Source organism: Camelina sativa, chromosome 1 (assembly GCF_000633955.1).
Source record: "Camelina sativa cultivar DH55 chromosome 1, Cs, whole genome shotgun sequence".
NCBI lineage: Eukaryota > Viridiplantae > Streptophyta > Magnoliopsida > Brassicales > Brassicaceae > Camelina > Camelina sativa.
The window spans coordinates 3,593,423-3,607,173 of NC_025685.1; the positions used below are offsets into that span (position 1 = coordinate 3,593,423).

The 13,751-nt window shown below is 38.5% G+C and overlaps 2 protein-coding genes and 1 long non-coding RNA gene across 3 annotated transcripts; 2 read left to right on the plus strand and 1 right to left on the minus strand.

Annotated features, from left to right (window-relative positions):
- Positions 995 to 1,903, plus strand: LOC109129846. The gene is made up of 3 exons (XR_002036149.1): positions 995 to 1,050; positions 1,131 to 1,473; positions 1,788 to 1,903. It is a non-coding gene; the product is annotated as an uncharacterized LOC109129846 (long non-coding RNA).
- LOC104703986 lies at positions 9,644 to 11,771 on the minus strand. The gene is made up of 2 exons (XM_010420094.1): positions 10,215 to 11,771; positions 9,644 to 10,021 (listed from the first exon to the last, which is right to left on the minus strand). The coding sequence occupies exons 1-2, from the start codon at positions 11,769 to 11,771 to the stop codon at positions 9,644 to 9,646; spliced, it is 1,935 nt and encodes a 644-aa protein (XP_010418396.1).
- LOC104703992 (F-box/kelch-repeat protein At4g23580-like) lies at positions 12,458 to 13,140 on the plus strand. Its single transcript, XM_010420106.1, has 3 exons — positions 12,458 to 12,550; positions 12,627 to 12,831; positions 12,887 to 13,140. Exons 1-3 carry the CDS (start codon positions 12,458 to 12,460, stop codon positions 13,138 to 13,140), a joined length of 552 nt encoding a protein of 183 aa, XP_010418408.1.

The following is a 13,751-nucleotide window of genomic DNA, read 5'->3' on the forward strand; positions in this document are numbered from 1 at the left end:
GAGTATGCGTTTATTCCGTGTATAAGACGCAGTGAGGATGAAGGGCCTCATCATCTCACGCCTGACGAAGAGTTGCGCCTCATGACAGAACAAGTCACAGAGACACAGGTGATCTCTTGAGAAATTAATTGTTTTCATGTTCATTTGTCCATTCTTAATTTGGTAATCTAGCTAGTGTTTTATTCTTGGGTATCATCTTGTGTTTTGTAGGGTTTCGACATGGATTTCAAGCAGTTCCGCTGCATTTTTAATTACCTGCCTCTTGATTTTGATGAAAACGATTTCGTCATGGAACCAGAAAACCTCCCGAGTGTTAATGGACAGGCTGTCTCGTGGAGCCCTTGAGGGAATTACAATGAAAGAGAGGTCAAAACTATAGTCTTGTTATATAAGTTTCTCTTTTTAAGTTCTCACTATGTATATATTTTATACTAATTACTAGAAGATGTTGTACTTATTTGTGGATGGGATTTTTTTACATTTGTCTATAGTACAGAATACAAGATATGGATTTGTCAAGGTTATCAAAGCCAATCTTTACACCACTGCTACTACGTACTGCCGTAATGTACTTCATTACCTTTGAAGGTAAGGGTCCTTCCTCTTCAGCCAAGAGGATTCCGAGCTAAAGTCTGCTATTTTTATCATGAACCGCCCAAGTACATTTCCTGCAATCTGATACCTGAGACAAAAGGTACTCTTTTCTTCCCTNAAAAGGTACTCTTTTCTTTCCCCCAAAGTAATTTAGCTTATGATTTATATTCTAGAGTATGATTTTGTGTGATCAACCTAGGGTCTCTCTTTTCTGTTGAGCTCAATTTGAAATTGGTTGTAATTGATATTGTGCCATACTTGTTTGGATTGTTTTAGCAGTTCACTCCATTAAAGCTGCGGAGAAATAAGATGCCAAGAAACCAAGGTATATGAAATATACATCTTTTTTACTTTCATGAAACTTTTCCTTTTTGTTGATTTCCGATGATTCTTGTTTCTAAAGTTTTTTTTTCCCTTGGTGAATGTTTCTTATAAATTTTCGAGGATCTAGATGAGGTTCGTCTTTATTATACTCTTCTTATAAATTTCAGTTTTGATATATAAGTGAAAATACTTATGCGTTTTAAAATTTTCAGGTAATGGATAGGTATGCTGACCCTTTGGTAACTCATCTTATGACAATGATCAACTACCGTAAATTTCGGACTGGGACAAAGTCGGAAATAGATGATCTTCTTCGGGTTGAGAAGGGTGAAACCCCAAAATGGTAGTTTACGGTTTTTGTGTATCGCATGAACATCCAGGGAGCTTTTTATTGTCTTACATACGGTCTGCAAATCCGCACCATGAGTACATTGGTTTATATCCAAAGGGATTCAAGTTCAGGAAAAGAATGTTTGGGAATCTTGATAAGCTTGCTGCTGCTTATTTTAAGAGACATATTGATGATCCAGTCCATTACTATCAATGAACTTGAAGGTAGTATTTACTTGTCTGAATTCATGAATTGTTCTACTTCTTTTACCCAAATAAGCTTTTAGACTTATTGCCTTTTGTGCAAGAAACACATATTGGAGAATAAAGTTTTTGGTTATTGGAACGTAATTAGGTATGTTGTTTAGTCGAACTGTAGAAGAAGTACTCAACTTACGTTTGTTGTCAAAAGTGATAAAGATCCTACAACAAACATGAAGAGATATTAATTTGATTAGCTCTGTTTTGTGAACAGAGTTTTTTTTGTTTTCAGTTCTAACGTCTCTGTTTTGTTTCATGGATATTTATTTTTTCTGCAGATTGATTTTAAGGTATGGCTTTGTTGATGTCCCGTTCGAAGCACAAAAACTACTACTTTCTGCTATTTTAAACCGTTATATCAGTGATTTTATGTTGACAATTCATATTACGCTAATAAGACATCAGCTTATTTTAATCTTTTTTCATCGCCATGCATCCATGCATCAATTTGTTGTTTGTGTAGCTCTTATTACTATAAATGAATATAGTATTGATTAGAAGATACACTAAAACCTCTATAAATTAATACTCTATAAATTAATAAATCCTATAAATTAATAAATCCTATAAATTAATAAATTTTGCTAGTCCTAAATCGAGACCGTGTAAAAAATAACAAAATTCGATAAGATAATAAGATAATAATTTTTTTGAAATCCCCATGTAAAATATGATCCCAATAATATCATAAATAATAATCATGTAAATTTACATATATATATATATATATATGTTGATATAGTAAAATATGTTTCTTGTAAAACTCATATCTATAAAATAATTGTTATGTTGTATCTTCAAACTATAATGATATAAAACATTCTATAACATTTCATAAAACAGCTAAAACTTTTTAAAGTTTTCAATTTCTAAATATACATCATTTACATTTTGATAGTTTGATAAACTATTAAAATACGATAATTGATATTTTTATTCATAAATTTGAATATTTATGTAATGTGTATAAGTGAATTTGTCTATAATATTTGTAATTCATTGTCAATAATATCTTTTAATTATTTCAAATTCAATTCCAATACCATGAAATTTACAACATCCAAAATTTTAATCTTATTTTGCAAATATTGTCTCAATTCATAATTTTTTTTTTAAATTAAACAATTAAAAATATACCTATAAATTAATAATTATTAATTTACAGTATAAAATAATAATTATTAATTTATAGATAAATTAATATCACTATAAATTAATAAAAATTTTTGGTCCCAACATTATTAATTTATAGAGGTTTTACTGTATATGCTATGTTTATTCCCCAATTTACTTTAGCGTACATCATTATTCAGAAGGTTGTTTGTCCTAAAGATACAAACGTATTATTTATTTCATATTTTGGGGTAAATTATTTATTTAATTATATTAAGATGGTTGACAAGAAAACAAAATATTGTATACATATCAAGAAAATGGCAAGTGTTAGATTAAACTAACCCTGTGGAAAAAGTGAACAAATAAAAGTTTTTTTGTAGCTACAATCATTAGGAAGATTAATACATCAAAATTGTCACCAAATACATTTACACATAATTTCTTTCTGAGAATATATTTTTAATTTTACTTTATATCCATTTATTCATATTAGAAAGAAATCAATCAATTTAAGAAAATTAAGAAATGAAAAAGAAAAAAAACTAGTTAATAATAAAACTAATTATAAAAAATGTTTAAAACACCTATATTCGGTATCATCATTATATGTGCACTCTTATCACATTAGGGAAAAAGGAAATTAAGTTAATATTTTTTTTTTTTGAAAAAGAAATTAAGTTAATGTTAGTAAATAGTAATACCTTCCACAGCCGCCATGAATAGAGAAGAGCCACGACGACTACAAATGACAATTTTGATGCTTCCTAATGATTTGGTATATAACTGCTTAGCCCCGTCTCAAATTTGTATTATCCAACTCTTTTTTTTAGTTTCCAAGAGATTCCGGTTATTCGTTGCTTCAACTGAACTTTATCAGACCTGAACTCTTCAAAACCGCACGGAGAATTGTCTTTATTTTTACGGCTACGTACCGGCTCTCAGCCACTACGTTGGTTCACGCTCTGTCAGGGACCATCTAACTCCAAACAGTTTTTGGTCCCGATTTAATCTCCTAATTTTCCATCTACAATGTGTTGTGTAAAGGTATAGAGATAACACAACACACAAAAACTACATTTGGAACGCGCTAAACAAACGCTTTTAATCAATCTTATAAAAACCCTCGTTTCTTACAAGATTTGAAAAACAAAGCTCACTCTTCTATCTATTTAACACCACCTTGTGTAGATCTAAAAGAGTATACCACACACACTCACCTTCAAAGCTTTTGTATTTGCTTGAAGGTTTACAAAACTCACAACTTTTATCCCACGAGTGCTAACCCTTTTTGTGGCTAGCCCTCGTCATTTTATAACCCCACACACGATCTCTAACCTAGATCTTGTGTATCCTAACTAAAAGAAAATATTCTTTATACCTAAGACAATATCTTCCATTATCCATCTAATCAAATATACTCTCAATATTTTCGAGTATATCTTGATCTCTTCTTCCTTCCTTCTCACGCACCTTGTCATTGTGTCCACAATAAATCTCCACGTCAGCACGTCACGTCAGCATATCAGCCCTTTGAGATACTTCACAGCTGCAAGTTCCCTTCAGAGCTCTGTTGCACTTTCAATCTCCCCCTTTTTGACTGAACTTGTCAAACAAGCATCCATGCATTTAACCTATCAAAACAGAAACAACCAGCAACAAACCAACAAACAGGTACAACTGTACTAGCAGTGCCTCACATAACGCAATAACATCAGAAGAGTAATCGAACACCGGGTAAGCATTACGACCGCAACAAAAAGTATCGGACAAAAAGTATCGTACAAAACCAAAAAAAACATAAGTCTGAAAAATAAACGAAAACAACAACAAGGAACAGAGAACATAAAAACAACAGCTCCCCCACAGCTCAAACTCCCCCTCAAGCATCTGAATTAGACTCATATCCCCCTGCTTGTTTGGCACAGATTAGTCAAAAATATCAACAGACACACAAAAGTATAATCAGAGATGTGACAACTTACCAGCGTCCAAGGCATCTTGCAGAATTTGAATGGCCAACCGGATGGCTTTGTGCTCTGCAGACGTTCCAGCTCTAAGATGAGACTTCGTAGGTCGTGAAACAATCTTCTTACACTTGGGCTTCTTCGTGTCTTTCAGCTGAAGGTTCGAAACAGGGCGCTGAGCTTCCAGAAGCTGATAAATGAGACTGGGAAACGGGAGACGGAACCCGGACTGAGCTTGCAAACCTAACTGGATGATCTGATCATAGATCATTCTCCCAAAATCAAACGGAATGCGATGCATGATCATGTAGATCACCATGGCTCTGTTTGCAGAGATGTATCATGTATTCACCGTGGGAGACCAGTTGCTGCAGCACATCTTATTCAACTCCTTGATTACCGGGTCCTTAATTGCCGTGGATACCAACTGCTTGCAAGTCTTCACCTTACTACCATATAAAAAGAGAGCTAGATCCTCCTCCAGAATTGCAGCTGTTTGCAGTTTCTGTTCACGCACATCAACTGTCTGGAGTCCGAACAGGGCATTAATGCGACTTGGGGAGAACTCATACACAAAGTCTCGGACCAACACATCAACCGAGCTCCCTTCAACCTTCACTGCTGGAAGATTTGCCCAGAACTCATAGACGACATCGGAATCATAAGCGCCGATTTGAGTGACTGTTTTCTGCAGTCCAGCTTAATCAAGCAACTCCCTAGCTGGATCATCTCTTCCCAGAGAGTAACACACCTCAGCAGCAATGGTTCTAGAGGAAAAGAACCCATACCTTCGATCAGCATCAGCGGATATGAATCGTTTGGAATCAAACTCCTTCGCTGGAGCACTGCGAGAGGTGGACACACCCTTGTCCCTGCCAAGAGACGGTCGCTTCGTATCACGGCTGTCTGCATCAGCAGCTGATTGTCGTTTGCGCAACCGGGATGAAATTCCCTGATTTGGTAGCGGAAGAACATCACCGGTCAGATCAATCACCGGGAAATGGGATCTCGTCCTTCTTGGTAGAGAAGACGAAGAGTCGCATGTGTCGTGATCCGCTTCGACAGATAGCGGCCTGGGAGAGGGATTCTTGGGCACCGGAGGTGTTGTAGTTGATTCGTCACGAGGTTCGTAGATGACCATCGCCGTTGCAGGATCAATCGAAATATAGGGTGACTGTGGAGGTAGGGCTGACGGAGGGGTGTGAAGCTCCTCATCTGAGCTAGAATCATAGTGGAAACCGCTAAACATAGACTTCATGGTGATCAAGAGTTAGAGAGAAAAAATCAGAGAAATAATAAAATCAGAGATCTGAAATTGCAAGGATGAGAAAAACTCAAAACCCTAACCTCTCCTTTTAAACTCCCTCTTGAAGATTATTTGGGCTGTTATGCCTCGACCCACAAATTAACTCTGCCTTAAAATCACTCAATGAATCTGTTATGGTACATCGAATATTATTCCCTTTTTTAATCTTAAGTTCATTAATCACATTAAACACTGGTTCTTAAAAACTCAGATTCTTCACCCCTTTAAAGGAAACTGAATCTGTTCATGAACACAAAACATCAGATACACACAACCACGAGCAGTGAACATGAAAACACCCAGATCGAGACATAACACATATGAGCAACATCAAAAAAAAAAAAAAAAAAAAAATTTTTTTTTTTTTAAAGAAATAAAATCAAAAACCGATCATAGTACTAACCATACCTTTGCTGTGTCAACCACTTGTTTAGAACATTTGCCAGGAGCTATCACAACCTCTTGAATTGTTGAAAATCAGAGACTTGATGCAAGTGAGTAGTCTTTCATACTGTCATGCCTTTAGTCTGCAATCCAACCCAACATGTTAAGGCAGCTGGAGATTCTCTCTTTGAAGAACACACATATCTTTTTTTTTTTTTTTTAATATATATATGTATTTCAGCCTTCTGTTAGCTGTTTCACTGACATGATCACAATGACATCATGAGCAATGTCAATCACTGATATCATATTTGTCCCCGAACAGAGTTTTCCACTTGAAGATGTACTTGTGTGTCTTTTCACAGCTCTTTGACCTCCTTAAAACATGACAACATTTGACAGGATGAATAGACCGGCATGACAGACAGCTATTTCCCACAGTTGCTTACAGAGTGCTGATCTTCTATATATTCTAGGATTTCCATGACCTGTCCTAGCACATGTTCCTGTCTCTGATCAACACATCTTAGGTAAAACAGGTTAGAACTCACACACACCAATGGACTTCCTCAGATTTACAAATTTGTTGAAGTCCAGAGGCTTGGTAAACAAATCAGCTACCTGTAAATCAGTGCTCACATGGTCAATCTCGATCAGTTTCGCCTCAACAAGTTCACGAACAAAGTGGTGTCTAATATCTATATGTTTGGTTCGTGAATGTTGAACAGGATTCTTTGAAATATTAATTGCACTCAAATTATCACAATGAATTAAAAGAGTATCAGAATCCATACCATAGTCCGAGGCCATTTGTCGCATCCACAGAAGTTGTGTGCAACAGCTTCCTAGAGCAATGTACTCAGCTTAACCAGTTGATAGAGAGACACTGTTTTGTTTCTTGTTGTGCCATGAGATCAGATTGTTGCCCCTAAAGAAGCAACCTCCACTTGTGTTACGACGATCATCCACAGAACCTGCCCAATCAGCATCACAATATCCGCTCAGACCGGTGTTGGTATCCTTGGTATAATGGATGCCAAAATCCAATGTCCCTTTAATGTACTTGATGATCTTCTTTACGCATAGTAAATGCGACATCTTGGGCCTGGCTTGATAGTGTGCACAGATCCCTACTGACAGACATATGTCTGGCCGACTAGCAGTCAAATACAACAGATTTCCAATCATCCCTCTGTATAGTCTCTCATCTACATCTTCCCCCTCGTCATCCTTGGAGAGTTTGTCGTTTGCTCTCATTGGGATCTTTGCTTCTTTACTCTTATCCAAGCCAAAGCGTTGTACAAGCTCCTTAGCATAAGTGCTTTGAGATACAAAGATCCCATCAGTTGATTGTTCAACTTGCAATCCCAAAAAATACCTTAACTCTCCCACCATACTCATTTCGAACTCCTGAGACATGCTTTCCACAAACTGTTTTACAAGAGGCTGACACGTGGAACCAAAGACAATATCATCCACATAGATCTGAACAAACATCACATTGTTGTTGCTGTTGAGAATAAACAACGTTTTGTCAACACTCCCTCGATTGTATCCGTGATCCATCAGAAACGTAGTCAATCTCTCATACCATGCTCGTGGTGCCTGCTTTAGACCATAAAGGGCTTTCTTGAGTCGATAAACATGCTCAGGGTGCTGCGAATTCTCAAAGCCTTTTGGTTGCTCAACATAAACCTCCTCTTGTAGTATTCCATTTAGAAACGCACTCTTAACAGCCATCTGATGCAAAGTGAACTTAAGAGCACATGCCATACCGAACATAAACCTGATTGACTCCAACCTTGCCCACCGGAGCAAAGGTTTTATCAAAGTCAATTCTCTCAATTTGAGAATAGCCTTGAGCTACCAACCGTGCTTTGTTCCTCACAATGCAGCCAGTAGCATCACTCTTATTCTTGAATATCCACTTTGTTCCTACGACGTTGACGTCAGCAGGACGATGAGTGAGCTCCCAAACATCACTTCTTTCAAATTTTTCCAACTCATCTTGCATAGCAGCAACCCATAACTCATCACGAAGCGCCTCCTTGTGATTCTTAGGCTCAATGGAAGAGACAAAGCATGCAAATTGCACTACATCAGAGTCCTGAGAGACGGACTCTGGAACGACAGCCTTTTGTTTCTTCCCAGCCAACTGAGCAAAATCAATCGGCTTTCCTCTGGTAACTCTACCCCACTGAATCGCACCTATAACATCAGTAGAGGAGTGATTCTTATGAACCTGAGAAGGCACAGGATCTGAAGCAGATGGTGATACAGGCCTTTCAGGGACAACAGGACTGACAGCTTCTTGCACAGACTTCTCAGCATCAGTTACCAGGTCCGTGTCGGAGACAATAGGCACCAATGCCACTTGTAGGAAAGAGGTGTCGTCAAACACTACATTGACAGTCTCCTTAACGGATCTCAGACGTTTGTTGTAGACGCGAAAGGCAGTGCTATGTCCAGAATAACCCAGAAAAATACCTTCATCACTTTTAGAGTCAAACTTACCCAACTGATCCTTATCATTTAGATTATAACATAGGCATCCAAACACATAGAAATAGTGTACAGTTGGAGACTTCCCTTTCCAAAGCTCATAGGGAGTCTTGCTGGTCCTTGGGCGAACATGCACACGATTGATGATGTAGCAGGCTGTGTTCACAGCTTCATCCTTGAACCGATGAGGCACTTGATTTCCATGTAGCATAGCTCGTGCCATTTCTTGCAGCGTTCTGTTCTTACGTTCAACAACACCATTCTGTTCTGGCGTTCTTGGTGCAGAGTACTGATGAGTAATGCCTTGATGTCCACAGAATTGCTCAAACTTGTCGTTTTGAAACTCACCACCATGATCGCTTCGAATGGTCTTGATGGAACACTTCTCACTTTTAATCTGCAAGGCAAGGATACGAAAACATTTAAGAGTATCAGATTTATCACGAAGAACCCTTACCCAGGTGTAGCGACTGTAGTCATCCACCATCACGAAAATGAATCGTCGACCAGAGATGCTCTGAACTTGTATAGGCCCCATCAGATCCATGTGAACCAACTGTAAAGCATGACTTGTGCGAATATCTGGCAGAGACCCATGGGATGCTTTGATCTGGTTTCCCTTGTTGCATGGACCACATACAAAGTGTGGAACACCCTTCAGCTTTGGCAGTTCGCGCACAACTTCTTGGTTTGCCAATTTCAACATCGTGTGTACACTCAAATGACCAAGTTTCTGATGCCACAGCTCTGTGTCTAAATCAACGGTGGCATTAAAGCAAGACATTTCTGATTTCCACATATAGCAATTATTCCCAGATCATTTACCTCTCAGTCTGACAGACCCTTGTTGATCAACATCTTTTCATTCCTTCCTGGTGAAAGTAACATCTAAGCCCTCATCACACAATTGACTGACACTGATCATATTGGCCTTCAATCCATCTACCAGGAACACATCAATCAGCTCGGGTTGAATGTCACCACTAGTTGTACCCTTTCCACGAATTTTCCCCTTTGCTCCATCTCCAAACGTTACTCTTCCAGCAGCAACATCTTCTACGTGAGACAAATTGTCAAGAGCCCCTTTCATATATCTGGAACATCCGCTGTCAAAATACCACTTGGTCTGATCAACTTCAGTTCTATCTGCTGTGTACGCAACATGACAGTAGAGATCATCTTTTCTGACATACCCTTGCCAAACTCTTCTTAACAGCTGAGTAGAAGCTACCATTCTGCACTAGATTTGTCACATGATTCTGAAACTTGAAGCATTGGGCATTGAAGTGATTTAGATGACCACAGTACCATCATCCTCTTCTCCTGCTGAGACCAACAGGTCGCTGAGCAGCATGGGGATAACTTTGTAGACCATACGTTTGCCTCATTGGTACCTCACGCTGCACAAACATCTACCTGGAATGCAGATTTACCTTAGGAATCTGACTATGACGTCCATTTGGTGCAACAAGTTGTGCTTTGGGTTTTTGTTCAGGGTTCTGCTCTTTAATAAACTGTGTGGACTTGTCAGAACTGATTCCCTGATAACCCAGACCCCACTTTGCAGTGCTTGATTGTCCAGTACTGAGCAAGAAGTCCAGATCTTTAGTTCCTTTACTCAGCATCCTGATGCTCTTCAGCTGTTCTTCCAATTGCTTCTCAAGACGTAGAGACTTGGCTTTTTCTTCACATAGTTCCTTAGCCAACAATGCAATGTTCATCTGAAGCTTATCTCTCCCGACAGACAACTCACTGTTATCTTGAGTCTTTTGCACAATAGTTTGAATAAGAAGATTTATCTGATCTTCCATCGACAAGCCGACCTCTTCCCCATTTGAGTCCGACTCGATTGTCTTGTCAATGTCTTCTTTCAATAGCAGAACTTCATCTTCTTCATCTTCCTCGATTACTCCCAGCAGAGCCACAAAGTTGTTCAGAATTTCACCTTTGTTATCTTCTTCATCAGAATCACTTTCACTCCATGTGATGTAGGACTTCTGATTACTTCCTTGGGAGGGACAATCAGTCTTGGTATGACCAAAACCCTTGCATCCATAGCATTGTAGAGAGTGCTTCCGTTTGTTGTTTGGACACTCAGCCTTGTAATGACCATATCCTTCACACTCAGCACACTGACGTTCTGACTTATCATTCTTCCTGAAGCCCTTGACAGGATCTGCACTTGCAAGTGATGGAGTTCCCTTCCGCTGACCTCTTTCCATCTTGCGAAAATACTTTTTAACCAACAGACCAACCTTCTCTTCGTCTTCAAGCTCATGCGATTCAATAAGTTTCTGTTCTTCTGCAGCTTTAAGAGCAAATGACTTAGCATTCATTTTCTCTTTCTTCATTAGTTGCATCTCAAACGCTTGCATCATCCCAACAACTTGATTATACTTGAGCTCGTCTGAATTCAAAGACACATCAATAGCAGATCTGTGCGGCTGAAACTTGTCAGGTAGACTTCTGAGAAATTTCTTGACCAGCTTCTTGTCCTTGTATCGTTTACCCAACACAGCTGATTCTTGAGCAATACCACTCAACTGACTACTGTAATCCGCCACAGATTCGGTTTCAGTCATTTGCAGATTCTCAAAATCAGATGCAAGATTGTCCAACCTCGTGCGCCTAACTCGAGTAATTCCTTCAAATGTGACTACGAGAATGTCCCAAGCCTCTTTAGCCGACACACAACCTTGAACTTGGTTGAAGATATCTCTTGGCAGAGATTTGAAGATGACTGACAAGGCCTGCGAATTGTGTTTGGCTTCAGCCTTTTCTTCAGCAGTCCACTTCTTTCTATGTTTTTGCACCAATTCACCATCTTCATTCCTCTCAGTTGGATGGGTCCAACCATCCTCCACTGCAAACCAAGCTTCCATGTTGATGCTTGAGATGACTTGCTGCATCGAGACTTTCCAGTAATCGAAACATTCTGGATCCAGTTTCAATGCCCCTTGTAGCGTAACAACCTCCAGTGATTTCTCCATACCGTAGTCGCAAGATCTCACATGTTGAAAAAGATATCAGAATTTTATCAGGTGTCTGCTCTGATACCAATTGTAAAGGTATAGAGATAACACAACACACAAAAACTAAACTTGGAACGCGCCAAGCAAACGCTTTTAATCAATCTTATAAAAACCCTCGTTTCTTACAAGACTTGAAAAACAAAGCTCACTCTCCTATCTATCTAACACCACCCTGTGTAGATCTAAAAGAGTATACCACACACACTCACCTTCAAAGCTTTTGTACTTGCTTGAAGGTTTATAAAACTCACAACTTTTATCCCACGAGTGCTAACCCTTTTTGCGGCTAGCCCTCGTCATTTTATAACCCACACACGATCTCTAACCTAGATCTTGTGTATCCTAACTAAAAGGAAATACTCCTTATCCCTAAGAGAATATTTTCCCTTATCCATGTAATCAAATATACTCTCAATATCTTCGAGTATATCTTGATCTCTTCTTCCTTCCTTCTCACGCACCTTGTCATTGTGTCAACAATATTTCTCCACGTCAGCACGTCAAGCCACGTCAGCATATCAGCCCTCTGAGATACTTCACAGCTGTCTGTTCCCTTCAGAACTCTGTTGCACTTTCATGTTGGTCCTAGTATCTACACCATTGGAGGATTAGTGAATAAGAATGCTTCGTCTAGCGTCATAGTCATGGATTGTCGTTCTCACACATGGCGTGAGACACCACCTATGCTTGTGGCCCGTGAGTTCCAATCTGCTTGCGTCCTTGATGGAAAAATATATGTAACAGGAAAATCTTGATTTGACGAACTGGATGGAGGTTTTTGATACGAAGGCTCAAACTTGGGAGTTTTTGCAGATCCCTAGCGCGGAGATATTTGGAGGTTTTGAATACAAAAGCGTAGAATATGAAGGAACTGTCTATGTGAGGCCTGAGGCGAAGGATGTGACTTACATGCTTCATAAAGGCAGATGGAGAACCGCAGACTTAGAGACGAATAGTGGATGGGGTCGTCGATCATCATCTTATTGTGTGATAGAAAACGTGTTCTACCGTTCTGATGGTAAAACAATCGGACTGTTATGATTTGAAAGAAAGATTATGAAAATTTTTGAAAGGTTTGAAGAAATTACATAGTTTAACTCGTTTTGCTCATATTAACTTTGTGAATTATGGTGGGAAAATGACAGTTTTGTGGGAAGAGTATGTGGTGGCTAAGAATCATAAAGAGACAATGATTTGGTGTGCGGAAAATGCGATTGAAAAACGCCAAAACAGAGAGATTTGGGGAATGGTGGAGTGGGTTGACATTGTACTGTCTACAACCAATGAACCATATGGTTTAGCGCATGTTCTTGCTACTACCATTTGATGGATCTGAGTCATGATTTTGTGAACACTCGATGCAAGGGATAAATACCACTTTGTTTTGGTCTTGAAAAGAACATATTTATTAATTCTTGTTGTCATATATATTATGCTTGAACTTTATGGATGTCAGAATCCACTCATAGCATTTGTCAGTATTGAGTTTTAGGAAAGTCATTAGATGAAAAACTAATATATTTGTCTTGATGAATAAGGATTTGAATGAATTAATGTAACGTAACTTTCATATTGATTATTATTGAAATAAGTTCATGAATAAGTTAAGGGAGAAGACAATTTTTGAGCTACATATATAATGAGGAGTTTCCAGTAGAAAAAAGAGGATTTTCTTTCATGAATATAATGAATGACCTCTTCCTTTAATCGGGATGTTTGTGGTACGTTCCATAGGATAGATTAGTCAATAGAAGAGGTGACTTGGCAGTTGGAAGGGAAATACTTGCCTTCAACCAGAGGGATTCTGCTTTGAAAATTTTATCTTAGCAAAACTTGTTTGATTCTTTTAGAGATTATGCTTTGATGATTGTATGAAGTTGACGCTATGAATCTTTAGCATCGTGATCGACATGATATAATGGTGGGGAGTCTTCAGAT

Coding starts and splice junctions, on each gene's coding strand:
- LOC104703986 (XM_010420094.1), bottom strand. CDS start 11,771: ATGGAGAAATCACTGGAGGTTGTTACGCTACAAGGGGCATTGAAACTG. Junction 10,022..10,214: donor GTCATAGTCAGATTCCTAAG/GTAAATCTGCAT, acceptor TGACAAATCTAG/TGCAGAATGGTAGCTTCTAC.
- LOC104703992 (XM_010420106.1), top strand. CDS start 12,458: ATGGATTGTCGTTCTCACACATGGCGTGAGACACCACCTATGCTTGTG. Junction 12,551..12,626: donor TCCTTGATGGAAAAATATAT/GTAACAGGAAAA, acceptor GAGTTTTTGCAG/ATCCCTAGCGCGGAGATATT. Junction 12,832..12,886: donor CGTGTTCTACCGTTCTGATG/GTAAAACAATCG, acceptor AATTTTTGAAAG/GTTTGAAGAAATTACATAGT.